We start from the raw sequence: 22,067 nt of genomic DNA on the forward strand, positions 1-22,067 counted from the left end.
CCTCCGCTGTGATTGGGAGACACCTGTGCGAGAAAGCCGTCCTCTCCCAGCACTTCCTGGTCATTTTATCGCCAGAAGGCAGGCTGGTTATTGTAGCTCAGCAATCACCTGGGCTTCCGGTTGGTTTCTGATAAATGAACAGTGTCACCTACTGGTGGAGGCTGGTAATTTTTACTTCCTAAGAAATGCTACCATTTTGGCCATGAAGGATCCCAAAAACAATGCTGAACGCTTTGCTTTCAGGGAGCGAAGAGGCAACATCGCAGCTTAAAAGCAAAAGTCAAACCATGCAGACGCAGATACGTGAACACAGACAATTCACTTTCTGGTCTGAAGGTTGCTCTTTCCTCCTCCAAAACTGTTGTGGTTTACGCCCCCCCCCACCCCCCCCACCCCCCGCCACACACACACCCTAAAAACAGGCTTCTCAGAGCTGCTCCACGTGATTCGGTTCAAGTGCCAAGTGAGAATGTGCGGCTGCGTCACCTGCTTTTCTCTGCATTGATTCCATAGATCAGCAGAGACCGCTCCAAACTCATTGTTTGTGTAGCTCGTTACGTATTAATATTTCCAAAGTACATGTCCCCTTGGTGTACCTATTTAAGTATTGGCATTTAAGTATTTTTATTGATACGCAGGGATGCCTCTTCAAGGTGGCATTATCAGTGTAGCACGCGGCCCACCCCAGATCCTTAGGAATCCAGAGAGGACAGCACTGGGCCGTAGGAGTCCCGCTGTGACATGCTGGGGGCCGCCGAGCCTGCGAAGTGGAAACAGGATGGCCCAGGGCTCAGGGTGACGGAGGTCGCCCGTGGTCCCTGCGTCACTGACTCCAGTGGAAAGCAGGCCCGGGGCTGGGTTTGGGGTGGAAAGTAGGTCTGTCTCCATTCGCCCAGCCCTGCTGTGCAGGGCCCTTGGATGTGGATTCACAAAAGCCTTATTCCCATTCAGTTTGGTCTAGAGCAGTGGTTCTCAACCTGTGGGTCGCGACCCCTTTGGGGGCCGAACGACCTTTCACAGGGGTCGCCTAAGACCATTGGAAAACACATCTATAATTACATATTGTTTTTGTGATGAATCACTGTGCTTTAATTATGTTCAATTTGTAACAATGAAATTGGGGGTCACCACAACATGAGGAACTGTATTAAAGGGTCTCGGCATTGGGAAGGTTGAGAACCGCTGGTCTAGAGGCTGACCCAAAGGGCAGCAGGAGGTAGGGGGTGGGGACAGCCCCGACCTCCGGCTCTCTGTGAACGTTCCTTAGCCTGAGTCTCCTCTGGAAAGCCTGACGGGACCTTCAGGACGATTCAGAAAGCGATGGCCAGGTTTCCTGAGAGCAAGCGAGCTCCTCCTCTCCTTCCTCCTCTGCAGACACACATCTGGTCCTCAGGGTTGCGTGGGAAGGTGACTTAGACACTTCAAGTCAGAGATTAAATCAACGAAGCAGGTTCACAAGCCGCTAGACGGCTGGGACAGGCCCTCGGCACCCGCCACCTGACCGGATGCCCAGGCAGGTGCTCGCCACTCATGCTCTCAGCCTCGCTCTGCAGAGACAACCCAGGCTGCCTGCTCCCCGGGCACAGAGGGCGAGTCCTACCCGCCTCCTCCTTGGGAACATGTTGCGAAGGAGCTCGAGTCTTTGTCTCTCTCTCTTACCTCTGCCCCCTCGTTCCCTTCCCAGACGCCTCGCAATCCAACAAGAGAAAGCGGGGAGGTGGGTGCGGCCCGCCAGCCTGCCTTCCTGCAGACAAGACCTCCCTCACTCAGGGAGCTTTGCCTCCTGCTGAAAAATCACACTCGAAGGAATGTCAGGGTAGGGTGACTAGACAGCCCACTGGTCTGGCATTGTCCCTGTTCCCGGAATGAGGGCGTGGCTCCCTCCTCAGCCTGACTCCGGTGGAAGGTCAGGGACCGGCCCTCGGACCCAGCACAGCGCGCTCTACTGTGGGCTCCCTCTGCCCGCCCCACTGTCCGAGGAAGTCACGGTGCCCAGCCTTCCTTCCCACACTCTCTGCAGTACTCCCGCCTCAGGCTCCGTCCCCACTGGCCGCAGCCCTGGGCCTTCTGAAATTCATTCCGTTACATTATGTTCACAGGCCGATGCGTCGCTAAACCTCCGTTACCTCTTCTATAATGTGTCTCGTAGGCCCTCCCGTCTGCGATTGTGCTTTCTGCGTGGTTTCCATTATCTGTGGTCAACTGTGGTTTGAAAATATTAAAAGGAAAATTACAGAAATAAACCATCCCTAGGTTTGGAATTATAAGGTGCTCTGAGCAGAGCTGTGTGCATAGTAGCTAGATGTTAACAAAGGAAGGGAGCCAAGGGAGTCAGGTGTTACTGAGCGGAATCAGCGAGGGGGCATGAGCCCGCCTGCTCCACCAGGGAGTCACAGCTTCACACGCTCCCCGGGAGCCCCCAGTTGACCCTGAAGATCCCTGGGGGAGGGAGGGAACAGTAAAGCAGGAGGTGAATACATGCGCCGTAGGAGCCACAGTGGCAGGCATAGAGGCCCATCAGTCTAGCCTGGGAAAGGATCGGATTGGATAAGAGGACACAACCCTGAAAGATCTAGGAGCTGGATTGGTTAGAGGGCGGGCCCTGCACAAGCCCACGAAAGCTTGGGGAGTTGATTGGTTATTTTGAAAAAGCTCCTGGTCCTTCCCAAGCTCATCCTACATAATAAAAGCCTAACATGCTAAGTGTCTGGTCATCCAGTCGTCTGTTCAACCAATCAAAGCATAATATGCTAATGATATGCTAAGGCCGCTCAACTGCTCGCTATGACATGCACTGACCACCAGGGGCAGACACTCTGACCGGTAGGTTGGCTTACTGCTGAGGTCCGGCCGATCGGGACTGAGCAAGATGAGCCAGACATGCCCTGGAGCCCTCCCATGGGCCCTCCCCAGCCCTGATGGTGCACCAGTGGGGTCCCTTGGCCTGGTCTGCACCCTCTTTCAATCTGGGACCCCTCAGGGGATGTCGGAGAGCCAGTTTCAGCCCGATCCCACAGGCCAGGCCAAGGGACCCCACTGGTGCACGAATTTGTGTACTGGGCCTCTGGTGATAATATAATCCCAGCTACAAAGAGCACCCTCTCTCCCTCGGTAACATGCTCCCTCCATAGTAACCACGTGGCTCTAGCTGCTGCCTGGGACCCACACGGCCCTCACGGGCTCCTAAGGACTAAGCTTTAACACGGTGCAGAATCTCCGGACACTGGCCCTGTGTCTGGGCCTGCTGCAGGCAAGATGGGCCTTTCCCACAGTGGAAAGGACAGAGATGGGACATGGAGGACCCGGAGGGAATGGGGGAGCACTCCTTTGATTTTGCATTCGGTGCTACAAATCTATTGAATCACTGCACACCCTCCCGCACATGGGTCCTGGGATGCCTCCCTGGCGGTTCCATGAAAAAGCATGATTTCCACTGGCGAGAGCATGATGACATCTCATGCTGTCCGGCTCCATCCGCCCAGGTGTGAGCCGGCCCTTGGCCAGCGTCACCACCCTGTGCAAGCTGCTCGCCTGTGTGTCACTCGTAGCCGCCTGGGTGGTCAGGTCGACTGTGGTGGTAGCTCAGGGCTTGTGTTCGAGTCACGCTTATCTCATTAATAGTGACCCCTACTCACTCACATGACTTTTAGGCAGTGTGTTGCTATGAGCCTTCTATTTATTAGCTATTGTTGTTCATCTCTTACTGGGCCTCGTTTCTAAATTAAACTTTACCATAGGTTGTACATCAAAAGAGAAGAATAGTGTATACAGGGTTCAGTACTATTTGCAGTTTCAGGTACCCATGGGGGTATTGGGACATGTCCTTGCAGATAAGGGGACAACTGTATATATGAATTTTAAATGGCCTTTTTTTTCTAGTGGACGGAGACCTGGGAGGGGAAGGGGAAGGAGGGCAGGCCAGGCCCTGGCTGGGACGGGGTGCATGAGTGATGGGGTCTGGCACAGACCTTCCAAATCTGCTTGGAGGCCACTGTCCAGGAGACACATGGGTCTCCCAAAGTAGAGGGCAGAGCTGCCCCAGTGCCTCCTGGGCCTCCTCAGCACCGGCCTCCCACGGTATGTAGGTGTTTGGGAATGATGATGCAGTTTCCACAGCAGCCCAATTACTGCCCGAATAAAGCTTAATCCTGAGGGAGTCCAGTCCAGTAGACAGGACGCTGGTGGGGGCAGACTCAGAGCGTGTCTCTGATCACCGTTCTCTCTCCAGTGCAAGTCGCAGAGATGGACGCGCGTTGGTGCTTAGTAAGAATGTGCTGAGTGAGTGAGTGAATGAGTGGATGGGTGAGTGGATGGATGGATGGATGGATGGATGGATGGATGAGTGGGTGGGTGGGTGGATGGATGGATGGATGGATGGATGAGTGGGTGGGTGGGTGGATGGATGGATGGATGGATGAGTGGATGGATGGATGGATGGATGGATGGATGGATGGATGGACGAGTGGGTGGGTGGATGGATGGATGGATGGATGGATGAGTGGGTGGATGGATGGATGGATGATGGATGGATGGATGGATGGATGGATGGATGAGTGGGTGGATGGGTGGGTGGATGGATGGATGGGTGGATGAGTGGGTGGATGAGTGGGTGGATAGATGGATGGATCGGTGCACTTGTTCCCAGGCCATGAGCTTATGCCGCTTTAGCTTTCGCAGAGAGCCCTGTATCACCTTCCGTCCTGCCTGTCGCCATGGTGCCGACTCTGAAAGAGGGTCTCTCGGGTCTCATCAGCAAAACAGAGGTAATAAATCTCGCCTCACAATGAAGCCAGAGCTTACAGTGTCCTGGGAAAGTGCGATGGTTTATGTTATCGCTCACAGCATTCACTTATCGATCGCACGGTGAGATCGGCCAGGCAGGGGAGTCGTGTACGCTGCTGTCTCAGTGCGAGGGAGCGAGGGATCAGTCTCGTGCAGAGGCCGCGCCTGTCAGACCCCGGTCTGCAAGCACCTAGCTGTCCACCCTCCCTTCCTGCTGTTCTTAGGCGTGGACGATTGCTGCTTTTTGTTTTGTTTTGTTTTGTTTTGTTCTGTTCTGTTTCAAGGAATCACAAACCCTTCTGAGGATTAAACCCTGTTAGTGCTGCAGTAACGTTCTGTACTTGAGCTGCTGTCACCCAGACCCGTCACAGAGCCTTGGTCCTGAGAGGAGTGATGTGTTTCGGTCGCACTTCTTCCTGTCCCCTGTGACTGCTCCGTCCCGGACCTCCCTGCCCTCCTGTGCGAGGTCCGCCACAGGCTCACATGGCCTGAGAGCGCAGAGAGCAGGAAACCTCTCACTTCCCACCATCAGGGAGCTGGGAGCTGAGAGCTGGGAGCTGAGCTGGGAGCTGAGAGCTGGGAGCTGAGCTGGGAGCTGGGAGCTGGGAGCTGAGCTGAGATGGGAGCTGGGAGCTGGGAGCTGAGCTGGGAGCTGGGAGCTGGGAGCTGAGCTGAGATGGGAGCTGGGAGCTGAGAGCTAAGATGGGAGCTGGGAGCTGGGAGCTGAGAGCTGGGAGCTGAGCTGGGAGCTGGGAGCTGGGAGCTGAGCTGGGAGCTGGGAGCTGGGAGCTGAGAGCTGGGAGCTGAGCTGGGAGCTGAGAGCTGAGAGTTGAGCTGGGAGCTGGGAGCTGAGATGGGAGCTGGGAGCTGCGAGCTGGGAACTGAGATGGGAGCTGGGAGTTGGGAGGTGGGAGCTGGGAGTTAGGAGCTGGGAGCTGAGTTGGGAGCTGGGAGTTGGGAGGTGGGAGCTGGGAGTTAGGAGCTGGGAGCTGAGCTGGCAGTTGGGAGCTGAGAGCTGGCCGGTGGGGACCAGGCCTCGGAGCACAGCCCTTGGCAGGCCCCAGGCAGCAGCCGTGACATGCAGGCCTCATCGCTCACGCTGCAGCCTCTCTGTTTCCCCCGGCCCGGTCTCCCTGAAGGGCATGCACAGCTGCTCAGAGCTGCAGGCCGGGTTCCTGCCCCCGGCCAGGAGAGGTGGTGAAGGGGGCGCAGTGGGGGAGAGGTGCTCAGAGCGGCAGCAGCGGCAGCCGCCGCTCCCAGACATGGCCCCAGGCGTGCAGGTCCCAGGGCTGCCAGCGGCCACTTGGCCTGTGCCACTTACACAGACAGTGCCCAAACCGCCATACAGGTGTGCACACTGCACCCATGTGAGACGCACTCACTCACACTCAGTCTCCTCTTCACTCTCATACACGTACACACTCATACCCACCCACTCATACCACGCTCAGCCACACTCTCATGCTCACACGTGTACTCACACACACTCACACTCATTCTCATACACCCACTCGCACACACTCTCAGCCACACACACTCTGCATTCACCACACTCCCTCTCACACTGGCACGCCTTCTCACACTCACACTCATACCCCCCCTCCCAGGCTCCCTGCCCAGATGCCGAGCCTTACGTGTCCCCACCACCTCTTCCAGGGCAGCCCCCTCCACGCGCCCAGCTGCTGACCCGGCCCTGCACCCACCTCTTTCTCATCCTGGCACAGGAACCAGAAAGGACATGGTGCCGGCGTGGCACTTCCACTCATGACCCACGTGAGACAGTGTAACTTGTGGTCTGATTTTCCCGGAGATGTTTCCAGTCCCGCTTCCCAACTGAAAAGCAGGACGAGGCCAATGTGATGAGGACGGGCTGCTCCCAGATTCACGGGGACAGAGCCGCTCCGGGGTCTCGGGGAGTGAAATCGGGCGCTGCCCTGGGAGCGCGCTTCCGGAGGCTGGTCCCGGGGGCTGTGGGCGGCGGGATCGGCCAGGAAGGAGAAGGGGGTGCACACGTGATCTCAGAGAGGGTTTAAACGTGCTCATGTCGCTGTTCACTGCAGCAGCGTCCACACAGCCCGCCCTTCCTGCTCCGCTCCCTGCTGCACTCAAGTATGCACTCGGCACGGCCTCGCGGGCCCCCCTGGCCGTGGCTCATGGACACCGGTGACACTGCCTGGCACGTAGGCCTGCCCTGTCCCCACGGCCGTCCAGCTTGTCCGCGGGGCTGGGACTACGGCCAGACGCTCCCCGTGTGGGAGGCCCGCCCGGCAGGCACCTCCGGCTGGGAGTGTAACTGTCAGTGTGGGCGCCGTTCCCTCCCCTCTCCTCTGCGCCAGGTGCTGGGGCAGGAGCACTCGGGGCACGAGGGGGAGCACCCTGAGCTCCCAGCCACGGGAACCTGGGTCTCGAGGGTCATGTGGGGCCGATGGTGGGAGTGAGGACCGGCAGGCGCAGGGCGGCGAGGAAGCAGTGCCCCAGGCAGGGGCGCAGGGAGTTGGCCCTAAAGGATTTCCTAGCTGAGAATCAAGGCAGCGCTCTTAGGGGTTAGCTGGGAGGAGAGGATGGGGTGTGGCTCCCCACCGAGGAGCCTCCCAGAGCCCTCCCGCCTCTGTGCCCCACCCTGGGCCAGCCACACCCTGCTCGACGGGCTCCCAGCAGATGCTGGTGGAGGGAAGGATCATGGGCCCACGGCCACGAGGGGTGCTCCAGCCCCCACACTGTGTGTGCACAGCTTCGGGGACGGGGCCCACGTCCCGCCCCGACTCCCATCACCCGTCCTGCGGTGCTGTCTCTGGGAGGGTGACCCACGAAATGCGCCAGGATCTCTGTAAACTACGTCAACAAAAGGCCCATTGCCTGCACCATGCAGGGCCGAGGGTCCCAGGCGCTGGCCCACACTGACGGCGGGTGTCCTCGTGCACCTGGCTGGCGACATTTGGAGCTGCAGGCCTCCTGGCCCCACCAGTGTGACCCAGCGTGGGCTCCTGGCTCCGAGGTCAGCGTCCCGCCTGCATCGTCACCTAAGGGAGGGTGGCCTGGCGGACAGAGGAGCGAGGCCGGTTTGGCAGGGACGGTGCAGCGTGATTAATGGTGCGGGCGCGGGCTGTCTGTCCTCCGGGGGCTTTGGCAGAGGGAGCGGCCGTTCCCCGAGGCCCGGGAGCCGGAGATGACAGGTCCACCGGCTCCAGGCTGTCCTCTAGCGAACAGCTCAGCGCGTGGCGGGAGCTCGTGTCCTCACCAGAGACTGGCGCCTCCTTTCCGTTATGGGATGGTTTTCTGTGCTCGGCTGGTCTCTCCCACTTCACGGGGCCGGGGACTCCCTCAGGGCTAAAAACCAGGCGCCTTCTTTACTAGAAAACAATGCGTGTCTCCCCACTAACAGCGATTTCCTCGTCTTCCCGTGCCCCCTTCACCCCGTCCTCCTCACACCGCAGGGAGCTGTCCCCTGCCTTCGGGTCCGTGGCTCCCACACTGACCACCTGCCGTGTCCCAGTGGCCTTGGAGCAGAGGGTTCCAGGTCCCTGTCCAGCATGTGCCATGGCCCTGAGGCCGCTGCAGCCTGGAGCGCGGCTGGTCCCAGCTGAGATGTGATGTGGTGGAACGTGCACGTGCACACAGGTCTCAGAGACTCAGTGAGAAACATAATGGGACGGTGCCCCAGGCCCTGGGTCCTGGGGACAGAGACGGATGGCAAGCACATCCTCTGAGTCCAGAAGAGGAGACGAGCGAGGACAGTCTTCCAGAGGGACAGACACACGTGTTAGAACGCCACGCGCTCCAGAGGACACGCATGGCTTTCTGGCTGAGGCTGTGGGGGGCGGGGCAGGCGCAGGGGCGCTCCCAGGGCCCCTACGAAACGCTCAGCGCGCCTTCGTGGTCTGCTGGGTAACTGGAGGGGTGGCGGCTGCAAGGCCTCCCCAGGCACGCATCCCTGCGAAGTGCGGCTTCGGCCCCGCCCGGAGCCATCTGCCCGCTGCCCCGTAGGTCAGGCCCAGGTGCTTGAGGGAAGCGCGCGGTCTCCCCTGCCGTGACGAGCAGAAGGATGCCCGCGGGCACCGGGACACAGGGCTCACCGGCCATATGGCTGGGATTCTGACTGGCCTCGTGCAGTCGTGTCTACAGACCCCGCGCCTGGTGCAGATTGTAAGTGATAAGGTCGCGAGGATTAGAGACCAGCTAGCCATCATCGAGGACATATGCTGCGCATTTGGCTAATGAATGGCCGTATGCAAACACGCGCGCTAATGAGTGGCCGGCCTGGAGAGTCCCATTGCGTTTGCTATGCTGCGACCGGGGCTCCATTGCTGAAGGAGCCAGATGCTCCATTAGGCCTGGGGCGTGCTGCGTGGAGAGCGAACCCAGCTGTCCGTGCAGGATGTCGAAGGGAACCGCCACCTGTGGAACTTCGCCCTCCGGGACGTCGGTCGGCGGACCGGGTGGGGTGAGCGTCACCCTCCAGCACTTACAGGAGACCCCGCCTGCAGCCGGATCCTCCGTCAGCCTTTGGAATAAAGGGAAGCCACGGAGCGAAGGCTGGAGGATGGGATGGGGACCGTCGCCACAGGAATTGTCCCTTAAATGGTCCAGCAAAGAGTGAGACAGGAGGCGGGAAGGTTGGGGAGGGAGGGTCACTGCCATCGGCCACACCTGTCCCGGCTCCCCAGGCTCCCAGGTCCAGCCCGTGGCTGTCCTGGGCGGTTCCAGGTGAGCCTCGCTGCTCCCAGTCATGGCCAGGCCATGGCCACGGCCCACGGAGCCCGCGAAGCCCATCCTCCCTGGTCTCTCTCTCTCACCTGCATCTCCACCCTGTCGGCTGTCAGTGTGAAGCGCTGAGCTGACAGTCACTCAGCATCCTTACCGGCTGGACTCACGGCAGCACCCAGCCCGTGGACTTCGGCGCCCAGCAGAGGCAGCGGGAGCAGGAATGACAGGCGGGGCGACCACAGCCACTCCTTCTTTTTTTCAATGTTTTAATTGATTTCAGAGAGGAAGGGAGAGGGAGAGAGAAACATCAATGATGAGAGAGAATCATGGATCGGCTGCCTCCTGCACGCCCCACACCAGGGATGGAGCCCACAACCCGGGCCTGTGCCCTGACCGGGAATCGAACCGGGACCTCCTGGCTCATAGGTCCCCGCTCAACCACTGAGCCACGCTGGCCGGGCCACAGGCCTCTCTTGACCCTGCACAGACACACAGACTCCGGAGTGTTTCTCTGGCCAGGAACACGTTTCTGGGGTGACAACAGGTGGGCAGAGATGGTGTTAGCCAAAGCGCTGCGATTTCCTTAAGATTCTTTTCATGCCAGGGTTTGACAAGGGCCATCGCTGGTAACGCGGCGTGCAGGGGAGGGGACAGGCCTTCACAGCCTTGCTGCTGCACGTGGGTGGGACCAGCATCCTCCACAGCGAGCAGGTCCACAAAGGCAATGAGAACCAAGGTCCACGGGACTGGACCCAGCTGTTTCACTCCCAGACTAGAGGCCCGGTGCACGAAATTTGTGCACAGGTACGGTCCCTAGGCCTGGCCGGTGATCAGGGCCGATCGGGGCCTTCTGGCTGCCAGCCGGGGCCTTCCATCATTCCGTGCTGCCCCCTGGTGGTCAGTGCACGTCAAACTCCCGAGGGGACACTTTGCATAGTAGCTTTTATATACGTAGATAACTATGCTGAAGTGGGAAATCAGCTTCAGCATCTCCGTCAGCAGTCTCAGTTGGAAGGCCGTTCCCAGCAGTCCCCTCCCCCGCCCCCTCTCTTTGTTGGCGGCTCTGGGGCGGCCCTGAGCGAAGGACACTGGGAAACGCTCTCCTGGGTGGCTGCATCGTCTGGAATAGGTCCCTGGTCCTGGGGCAGAGGGCAATGTTCCCCATGAGCTCGTCCTCACAGCGGGTTCACAAATCCATCCAACCGGAGATCAAATGGGTCCATCCGTGCATTCGAGCAACTAGATGACGGTGTTGGAAATGGGGGTTTTCCGAGTTCCTTGAAAGGCCCCCGCGAAGTGGAAGCTTAGACGAGAGCAGTAAGGCCTTTTCCTGGGAGCGAATCTGCAACTGCACTGATTTGGGCGTAGAGGCCGGGACCGGGCACCGAGTTCTGCGGGAACCTAGACGGCACTGTGCAGCCATCCTTGGTGGTCGGGGTGGGATTTGAGAAACGCAGAGGAGCCCAGCCGGTAAGCTGTGTTCAGCCCCCTTCACACGACTGGTCTTCAGTCCTATGGCGGGCGCGTGTGAAAGACCGGCCCGGCCCGTTGGCGTTGCAAGCGCAGCCGCTTAAGTCTGTGTCTCACCGTGAGAGGCTGTGATCTGAAGACGTGCACTTGAGAGACAGTCGCCCGCTTTCTTCCTTTCAAAACTGTGCTGAGTGAGTGTGTGAGGATCGAACCCCATTCCCGCTCCGGGCCCTGTCCTGTCAGAACGCGTTTTGCATATGCTCGGGGCTGGTCCAGGGCGCCTTGCTCTCTGGAGTCACTGTGTTGAACACACAGGGGCTGTCACGTGTCACTGCTACCACCTTCTGGACAGTCCCCCCTCCTTCCCATCCCCTCCCCGTCCCCCGCCCCACAAGAACATGTGCCCTCCGTTTCCGGGAAGCACAGACGTGCCCTGGACACTTGGCTGTTTCCCTTGAGGACAGCCAGGCTCCCGAGATGGCATCTGACTCTGCCATGCGGGCCGTGGGAGAGAAATAAATGCCGCAGAATGAAGTGCTTTCGTAATAGACGTGACAGCAGGCGCAGAGGCGGATCAGGCCACTCCAAGGGTCACACCCTCACCTGAGGGTCATTCCTGGCCGGCCCTGCCTGGCCTCCGTGTGTTCCAACCGCGTTGGGAGCTGGTCTTTGGATCCCCTGTCCTGTTTCCAGTGAGAACGCATGCAGCCTCTCCTCCATGCGTCTCCAGGCCAAGCAGACGGGATCTCAGCCTCAGGCGTCAATCAAACGACTATCTACTGACAGGCTCTTGCATGATAAGCGTGACGGGCAGTTCCCAGGGCAGCTCGGAGGTGCTGGGCCATGGAAGGGGGTGACAGTGACGGCCCCTCGGCACGTGGGGGAGCCCGGTGCGGGCAGCTCCGCCGTGTCCTGGGAGCTGACAGGCTCGGCCCCCAGCGAGGCCCCGTGTCTCCAGGGCGTTCACACAACAGCTCCTATCCGTGTGCGGGGCCTGCTTCAGAGCAAGGCGCTTCACTATCACCTTGGTTTTCTACGGAATCGTGTTGTTTATAAAAATCATAATTCTATTTAAAAACCACTTATTGTGTGTACTGTGTGCCAGGAACGGGGTGAACTACTCGTTAGCATAATGTTTCTCCTGTGCAGATGCAAAAAGCTAAAGCGAAGCGATGTTAGGTCACACAGAGCGATGTTAGGGTCACACAGATGACACACGGAAGAAAGGGCTCTGGCTCCAGGGGCTCTCAAGTCGAGGCTTTGCTTCCAAACACTGAACTGTACCTGATTTTAAAAATACAAGTATCACCCTCGCCTGTTTGGCTCCATGGATAGTGTCGACCTGCGGACTAAAGGGTCCCGCGTTCAATTCTGGTCAAGGGCACATGCCCGGGTTGCAGGCTTGATCCCCAGTGGGGAGCATGCAAGAGGCAGCCAATCAATGATTCTGTCTCATCATTAATGTTTCTATCTCTCCCACCCTCTTCCCTCCTCTCTGAAATTAATAAAAATATATGGGAGACCGGTGACACTGCCTGACATGTAGGCCTGTGTAAGTGGGTATGTGAGTGGGTGTGTGTATCTATAGATCTGATTAGAAGCAACATGTGGAAACCGAGTTATCTTGGCTGGGAGCAGGGATGTGTGTATATATATATATATATATTTATATATATCTGACCTCCTAGATTGTTAAATGGCATTTAAATATATATATACACACACATCCCTTTTAAAAAAAATACAAGTATCTACTGTGTGATGTCACGTATTATAATAGGCTGTTGTCTCACACGTTGTCCAGGTCCAAGACTTTATTTATCCTAAACGTGACTATTCAACACAGTCATTGCCAGGCAAAAACAGGACTTTCATGGTAAGAATAGTGGGCTATTACCTATTAGAAAAAATAAAAGTAATGCTATTGAATGTATCATTTAGTGAGTAGTGGTTTTGGAATTGCACGCCTCACTCCGGGCACCTCGGGTGAGCTCGTTATAGCAGCTGAGTGAGACGCTGGCACCAGCCTCCCAGGCAGCTAACCCCAAAGGGAAAACTGTATTGAATTACCAGGTTCATTGTCGGGTCAAGGGAACAGGCGCCCCCTGGCGGGGATGCACTTGGTCCGGGGGTTGAATTCCAAAAGGAGCTGTCCTGTGGGTACTTGGAAGTAAAAACAAACATGGACAGAAATTTGAATAACAGTTTTGCAAATCACGTAGAAAATTCAGATAGTTGTGTTTTTTACATCAGCCCTTTCGAAAAGAATAACTGGACCTAAAAAAATAAACTGACCCAGTGGGATTTTTTCTGGGAACTGAGGATCCCAGCAAGAGGCAGAGCCATTTAGAAATTATATATATATATATATATATATATATATATATATATATGGAGAGAGAGAGAGAGAGAGATGATGTGGATATAGATATAGATGATATAGATATAGATAGATATAGATATAGATATAGATGATATAGATATAGATAGATATAGATATAGATACAGGCAGTCCTTGGGTTACGTCGGACTCGACGTCCATCATTTCGTGGTTACGTGGCCATCTCCCATTTATTTATAAAAAAAAAAAGTTCCGTCATTTCAATGTATGTGCATATGTGCTTTATGTTTTTTATTATTTATTTACCACAAGTAAAGGTCAAGAATTGTTATCTTTCTTTTAAATTTTTTTACTGTTTCACTTCATTACTGCTGTGTGTGTGCTCCATGTGAGTGACGTAGGCGCTTATGTAGGTGGGTTCCGACTTACGGCGAAAATCACGTTACGTCGCCAGAGCGAGCCTCGTGGAGCCAAGATAACTCGGTTTCCACATGTTGCTTCCAATCAGACCTAACGGGGGGAGAGCGCAGAGAGCCACAGAATATGCATGTATTGCTTTTATAATTTTTAAAGGCTGTAAAAATTATTTGTTAAAAAATTAAGCATTAACTATTTTGATCCAAATAACGTAAGAACGAATGTCTTAGTAACTTAATAGTCATTTGGGGAGAAAATAGCTCAGATAAACTGAAAGAAATATATGTTTTTATTTTGTTCTTAAACAGCTACATCTCCTGCTCCAAACAGATGTCGTCATGTGGTTTCTTGCTGATGCTCTAAGCACAGGAACCTCTGAAAACCCAGCTTGGCAAACACAGGGCGTCATTAAGAGGGTGGCGGCACGAGGGACATGGACACTGCGACCTGCCGTTGTCAGTAATTCACACGGTCCCCAGCAGGTGTCGAGTGTCCCTGTGTGTGCCTCAAAAACTTACCGACACCATTGCACCCTGGGAGCTTGTTGTGGCACCCCAGGGTGCCTTGGGGCACAGTTTGGGAACTGGAGCCTAAGCATTTTTACAAGCATTTTGTGCACATTCTTGAGTTCTGGATGATGAAATTTAAAACCCGGCCATTTTGTAATCAAATCTGACCTCGTAGATCAGTGATGGCGAACCTGTGACACGCGTGTCAGAGGTGACACACGAACTCATTTTTTTGGTTGATTTTTCTTTGTTAAATGGCATTTAAATGTATAAAATAAATATAAAAAATATAAGTCTTTGTTTTACTGTGGTTGCAAATATCAAACAATTTCTATATGTGACATGGCACCAGAGTTAAGTTAGGGTTTTTCAAAATGCTGACACGCCGAGCTCGAAAGGTTCGCCATCAGTATCCTGGATCCTCGTTCTGTGTGAGACTGGAGTTATTTCCGTGAGGAAGCCGCTGCTCGCTGGGACTGAATTTCCGTTGTCCCCTCTAATAGAGGCGCTGGGACACGGGCATCGCGGCAGATCCCTGCGGCGGCGTTTGCCGCTGCGTGCCTTTTGCCACGTGGAAGTGGTGGGCTTAGCTCTGCGCTCCCGCCTTTCCGTGTTGTACTTATCGCTGGTCCTCCGGCCCCGTGTGAAAGGGAACTTCATGTCTCTGTCGGAAAAGGCCTCTTTCTTCTGACAAACTGATCGAGCTCCGGGGTGTTCCTCCACCGTGAAACTGATTTCCTGTCTCATCCACTGGCTAATAGGACGTGACGTGTGTGCCCTGCCAGGCCCCGGGCAGCCCGGCCTCCCCAGGAAGCAGCGGGCGAGACCACACAGTGAGCTCTGCTGAGTGACGGGACAACACAGCCACAGGGCCACACAGAGTGACAGTCACACAGCCACACTCAGCCACACACAGCCACACTCAGTCTCACACATGGTAACAAACACACGGCCACACCCACAGTAACAAACATGAAGCCACACTCAGTCACATTCACAGCCACACTCACAGTCACACTCACAGTAACAAACACACAGCCACACTCAGCCACGCACAGTCACACTCACAGTCTCACACACGGTAACAAACACACAGCCACACTCAGCCACACACGGCGACACTCAGTCTCACACACGGTAACAAACACATGGCCACACCCACAGTAACAAACACATAACCACACTCACAGCCACACTCACAGTCACACTCACAGTCTCACACACAGTAACAAACACACAGCCACACTCAGTCACAGTCTCACACACCGTCACACACACAGTCACACACATAGTCACACTCACAGTCACACAGTCACATAGACACACACAGCAAATACACACACAGCCACACACAGAAAACACACGCACACACAGTCACAGTCATACACATAGTCATACTCTGTCACACACAGCAAACACATACACAGTCACACACATAGTCATAGTCATACTCATAGTAACACGCAGATACACACAGACACACTCACAGTAACAAACACACACAGTCACACACAGCCACATTCAGCCACCTTTGCAGCCACACTCAGTCTCACACACGGTAACAAACACACAGTCACATCCACAGTAACAAACACATAGCCACACTCACAGCCACACTTACAGTAACAAACACACGGCCACACACACAGCCACACTCAGTCACAGTCTCACACACAGCAAACACACACACAGTCACAGTCATACACATAGTCATACTCTGTCACACACAGCAAACACATACACAGTCACACACATAGTCATAGTCATACTCATAGTAACACACAGATACACACAGCCACACACACAGCCACACACACAGCCACACACACAGTCACACACACAGTCACACACATAGTCACACACACAGTCATACTCATAGTAACACACAGATACACACAGACACACTCACAGTAACAAACACACAGCAAACACACACAGTCACACACACAGTCACACACACATACACATACATAGTCACTCTCGCAGTCACAGTCATAGAGACACACAAAGTCACACGGTCACATACAATAGCAAACACACACTCACATTCACACACATAGTCACAGATATGCATAGTCACACACAGTCACACTCACGGCCACACACACAGTAACAAACACCGTCACACACAGTAGTAAGCACATGCTGTTTGTTACACACACACAGTGGCACACAGTTACACAGGACAGCACATAAGAGCAGCATGGTAGGTCTCAGACAAACCCAGGATGAGCAAATATATTAAAAAAACAAAAGCGTAAGAGGACATTCTAGAATCCGATTCGCTCTCTGTTCATGGATTACTTTCCGTTCAGGGGAAATGAAACCCCGGTGGCATTGATTTGCATGACGACATCCTAGCACACGCCCTCTCTCGCCAACCTAACCCTTAAGTTTCTTTATCGATTGACTTTGGAGAGAGAAACACCAATGTGTTGTCCACTTACTCCTGCATTCACTGGTTGCTCCTTGCGGAGATCGGACCCGCAATCGTGGGCGTGGGGATGACGCTCTGAGCACCTGAGCGACCCAGCAGGGCCCAACCTGAGCCTTAGGTTCGTACCTCACCCAGGTGGGTCTGTCTTGGTGCTGTGAGAAGCGGCTGTGAGACTGGTCCTCGGAGAGGGGCGGCCACAGGGGGGTTGTGGACGCCTGCTGGGGGCCTTTCCCTCTACCGCGTGCCTTTATGTCAAGTCCTGAGGTTTCTGTCGTCCCCGGTGAGCAGCTAAAACAAGAAACTGGACCCAGCGAGGAGGCGCCACAACCTGAGGGGAACTGTCTCGGACATCTGTCCTCTGAGGCAGGAGGGACGGGATGGTTTAGGGATGAAGCTGATTGTTTCCTTCATCCTGTTGATTTGGGGTTTTCTTTATCCGTTCAAAGCATCTTACCTTAAGCAAAACAGCTAACTTCCTGGCTGATGCGCAGTGTTCACTGGAGAGCTTTCAAGTTTCTAGAACTTTGCGTTTTCCAGACACTCGGGGCGGTGCCCTAGAATCACCTTTGCCCTAGAGCAGTGATGGCGAACCTATGACACGCGTGTCAGAGGTGACACGCGAACTCATTTTTTTCATTGATTTTTCTTTGTTAAATGGCATTTAACTATATAAAATAAATATCAAAAATATAAGTCTTTGTTTTACTATGGTGGCAAATATGAAAAAATTTCTATATGTGACACGGCACCAGAGTTAAGTTAGGGTTTTTCAAAATGCTGACACGCCGAGCTCAGAAGGTTCACCATCACTGGCCTAGAGTCACCTGTGCCCTAGAGTCACCTGTTGCCGGCAGAAAAACACCCCAAAACTCTGTGATTGAAAACAGCAGCAGTCTGGCTCCTGCGTTGCTTTATTTTGTTTTCCGCACAACCCTGTCATTTGGGCAGAGTCCTGGGAAGACAGTTTGCTCCTTGAGGGGTCAGCTGGGGCCACTCGGCCCAGAACCAGAGGGTCCATTGAAACGGGGCTCAAACACGGCCGGCTGTCCACTCCGAGCTCAGCGGGGCTGGTGGCGGGGGGGGAGGGGGCAAGTGCCTCCCCACGGGCCTCCACACAGGACCTCCACACAGGGGCCTACCCATGGGGTCACCCCCCGGCAGCTGGGCTGCAGAGCCAGCACCCTGAGAGAGGGCTGTGAGCTGTGTGCTCCCGCAGCTGGCAGGAGCCCCTCTGACACCTGTGTGCTCCCACAGCTGGCGGAGCCCCTCTGACGCCCGTGTGCTCTCATCTTCCCGCAGCTAGTCTTCTGCCGCGACTGTAAGGACGCCTACCACGAGGGGGAGTGCAGCGCCCTGGCCGCCGCCTCAGGGGCAGCCGCTCAGGTAAGGTGGCCTCGTCCTCCTCGGGCTCAGAGTGTGGGTGGGAGGGAAGAGCTCTGTCCTGAAGGTCCTGGAGGGTTCCACTCGGAATCAACAAGAGCCGGGCCGGGCGCCTGCAGCCTGGGAAGGGGCAGTGGCTCCTGGGCCATCGGATCCTTCCAGAACCTCACCCCTCGGGGTGGAGCCGCAGACTCTCCGTGTGGGGGCGCAGGTGCTTCCATGGCACATTTCCCAGAGGTGCAGGGGGTAGGGGTGAGGGACACAGCAGATCAGAGAGTCCGCACAGGAGACATAACACCAGGCAACCACCCCTAAGTCGGAGAATCCATACTCACCTCATGCTTATTCCTTTCAAAGACGTCTTTGCTTAGACTCTGGCAGAAATGCCTCATGAATGAAATGCTACAAGTGTTATGCGACGCAGGGATATCATGGTTGTTTACAATGTGGTGAACTATGCTGGGTGGTGGTTCAGCCTCGATCAGTAAGAGCGCTGTCCGCTGAGCCTCTCCGGGCTGCATCAGGCCTCAGGGAACGCAGCTATGTTCTCTCTTATTTATTAACTATTAGAGGCCCCGTGCACGAATTAGTGCACCGGTGGGGTCCCTCGGCCTGGCCGGCAAGATCAGGCCAAAACTGGCTCTCCAACATCCCCTGAGGGGTTCTGGATTGTGAGAGGGCACAGGCCAGGCTGAGGAACCCCACTGGTGCACAATCGGGACCGGGGAGGGATGCGGGAGGTTGGCCAGCCGGGAAGGGACCGTGGGAGGCCTCCAGGGCGTGTCCGACGTGTCTCGCTCAGTCCCAATTGGCCGGACCCCAACAGCAAGCTAACCTACTGGTCAGAGCGTCTGCCCCCTGGTGGTCAGTGCACATCATAGCGAGCAGTTGAGCAGCCTTACCATATCATTAGCATATTACAGTTTGGTTGGTTGAATGGATGACTGGACACTTAGCATAATAGGCTTTTATTATATAGGATGATCCATCCAGCCTCAGGGACAAGACTCGCCCCTTTAGCACAGCTGGCGAGGTTGCTCAATCTTCTCTCCTGATAGAGACGTTAGCAAGGGTTTAAACGCCACATCTGCCCGGATAAATCCTTCAGTCATTTTATTGACAGGAGCTGCATAAATCAACATAAAAATTCCAGAACATTTTAATTTTACTCTAGAGAACTTTAAATGTCTGAATGCTGCAAAGTCAGAGTGTAAGGAAGTATATCCCTGTACGCATTCTGCAGATGTATTTACTCAGTATTCGTGTAATTAAATACACATAACTGGCACACTCGGGCTTCTCGCCAGCCTCTGAATGCTGGCCCGAGACACTGGGATGTTCGGCTGAATTGCCGTTTCCGTAGCAGCGACAGCAAAGCTCTCTCTGCTGACTTTGTCTTGGCCCAGGAGCATTCACGTGGGAGCCCACTGGGTAGTGATGTCAGGCTGGATAGTGACCTTGAGGCCACCCCGCCCTCGCCTCGGGGTCACTGTGCCCGGAGGGTAGAGCCTGGGGCCCTGGGAAATCGAGTTGGCCTTGCACCTTCCAGCCATATCCTGTGATGGCCACAGGCATGGACAAAGGCTTCCAGGAAGCGTTGCTCCCACACCTGTTTGTGTTAAAGCAGTGGGAGTCGGTAAAGAGCATCGTCTAACACAGTGGTCAGCAAACTGTGGCTTGGCAAACTGCGGCTCGCAAGCCACATGCGGCTCTTTGGCCCCTTGAGTGTGGCTCTTCCACAAAATACCGACTTCTGCATATGGGCCACGAAGTTTCAATCATACTGTACGTGCGCGCCCGCACGTGGTATTTTGTGGAAGAGCCACACTCAAGGAGCCAAAGAGCCGCACATACTGTATACACCAAATACACACACACACACCAATACACAAAACACACATTCTATGTACACCACATATGCATACACACATACTACACACACTACACACACACACACACACCACCAATACACACACACTATGTATACCACATACGCACATGCACATACTACATAACTCTCACCACATGCACACACACTACACACATACCCTCCAATACACAAAACACACATATTATGTACACCACATACACACACACTACATAACTCTCGCCACATGCACACACACTACACACATACACACCAATACACAAAACACACATACTATGTACACCACATACACACACACTACATAACTCTCACCACATACACACACACTACACACATTCACACCAATACACAAAACACACATACTATGTACACCACATACACACACACCAATACACAAAACACACATACTATGTACACCACATACACACACACTATGTAACTCTCACCACATGCGCGCGCGCGCGCGCGCACATACACACACACACACACACACACACACACACACACACTCACCCTGAGACTGATCTCTGCCCGGGGAGGGGAGGGCCGCCTGCAGTTTGCATTGCTCAGTGCAGGAGGGGAAGCACCTGCTGAGCGCCTCTCCTCCACCAGATGGCGCTGCCTCCCTAAGGGAAATGAATGGAATGTTTTGCAAGAAATGGTGGCCCAAAGCGAAATGATAGGAAAGGAGTGTTTGCCATTTTCAAACAGCAGGACTGTTTCCACGGGAGCGTTTCTGGGCAAAGACGGGCTGGGTCCCGGCTGCTGGAACCCCTCCAGCCCCTCAGTGATGAAAACGGGGGCGGGACAGGCATGCCGTCGTCCGCAGGGGCGTGTAGACTCCGTGGGGAGCTGGATCCCGCTCCGTCCGTGCACTCCCTTTCCCACGAAGCACGGCGCTCACACTGGCCACGCTGGTCTCCACGTTCGCATCATGCCGTCAGCAGGACCAGCTGTGGGTGCCTCCTCCGCCTGCCGTGGCCTGGAGGAATCCGAGGCCAGGCACATGGTTGGAAGCCTAGCAGGCCTGGTCTTGAGAATGAGTCGGGCCTGGCCGGCTTCAAGGGTCCCCTTCTCGCCCACCTGGCGAGGCCACGGTGCTCAGCTGTCGGCAAACACGGGTCCGGGTGCTGGTGGAAGGTGTGGTTGCCGTCGGTTGGCTTTACGTCAAGGGGGTTGCTCTCAATGGGGTGGGCCTCACCCGAGCAGGTGAAGGCCTTGGGAGCAAAGACCGAGGGTCCCCAGGTAAGACGGGATTCCACCTCAAGGCTGTCACGGAGACGGCCGCGGCCCACCCTGCGGGCCTGCCTTGCAGACATGGAACCGCCAGCTCCCACAGCCCCGTGAGCGGTTCCTTCTATAAACCCATGTATCTTCTATGTGCCCATGTCTGTCCTGCCCGCTCTCCCTCCGAGAACCCTGACAGGCACGCACACTGTGATCGTCACTGTGAGCCACGCTCGCCTCATCTTCAAGAGGAGGTTGTGACGTGAGAAGGATGTAATGAGGCGATGCCTGCGTCCTCTCGCTTGGGGCCTGGCGTTCACAGTGAGCAGAGCAAGGCGCTGTGTCCTCTCACCCCCGTCCCAACTCGCCCACCCCACGCCCACTGGGCGCCTCGGGCTGGGCCTGGCAGCGTGGGAGAGGGCGCACAGCCCTCCTACCTGTGCCCACAGCACACAGACCTCTGGCAGGCAGGGCCTCTCACAGGGTCCCCCACAGGCTAGCAGCACGCGTGTCACCCGGACATTCCCGGGCCCGCCCAGACCCACTGGTGTGACCCTGGGGGGCGTGGGGACTGCAGCAGCCTGTGCCCGCCCAGATCCTCGGGCGATGCCCCCGCCAGGTGGAGGACACTGCCTGTCACCGTGGCAGCACCGCGGGCGCGGGCCTTGTTGGGTGCGCCTGTCACCCCTTGTTTCCCGACGTGTCCCTCGTGCACAGCGCGGTGCCCAGGCGCCACCCACTCCCAGCGCGGCGGCTGGATGAATGGGTCCCTGTACCAGTTCCCGCAGGAGACAGGGCCTGCTCTGTCCCAGAAGCACTCGCTCTGCACAAAGGCCGAGCTGTGTCCTCTGCTCTGGGTCCTCTTGACCGCAGCGGCGCTCCCAATGCCGAGTCCTGTCTGTGTGGTCAGTT

General features: G+C 55.7%; 1 protein-coding gene across 3 annotated transcripts in view; it reads left to right on the forward strand.

Annotated features, from left to right (window-relative positions):
* PRKN (parkin RBR E3 ubiquitin protein ligase) overlaps positions 1-22,067 on the forward strand; it is a 515,476-nt gene that overhangs the window by 487,898 nt on the left and 5,511 nt on the right. For all 3 annotated transcript variants that reach the window (XM_070417373.1, XM_070417375.1, XM_070417374.1), the window contains one exon: positions 17,960-18,043. In XM_070417373.1, coding sequence (XP_070273474.1) covers positions 17,960-18,043 — 84 coding nt within the window. The remainder of the gene's footprint in view (positions 1-17,959; positions 18,044-22,067) is intronic.

Source organism: Myotis yumanensis, unplaced genomic scaffold (genome assembly GCF_028538775.1).
Source record: "Myotis yumanensis isolate MYYU_CA2020_CCGP unplaced genomic scaffold, mMyoYum1.0.hap1 SCAF_6, whole genome shotgun sequence".
Taxonomy (NCBI): Eukaryota; Metazoa; Chordata; class Mammalia; order Chiroptera; family Vespertilionidae; genus Myotis; species Myotis yumanensis.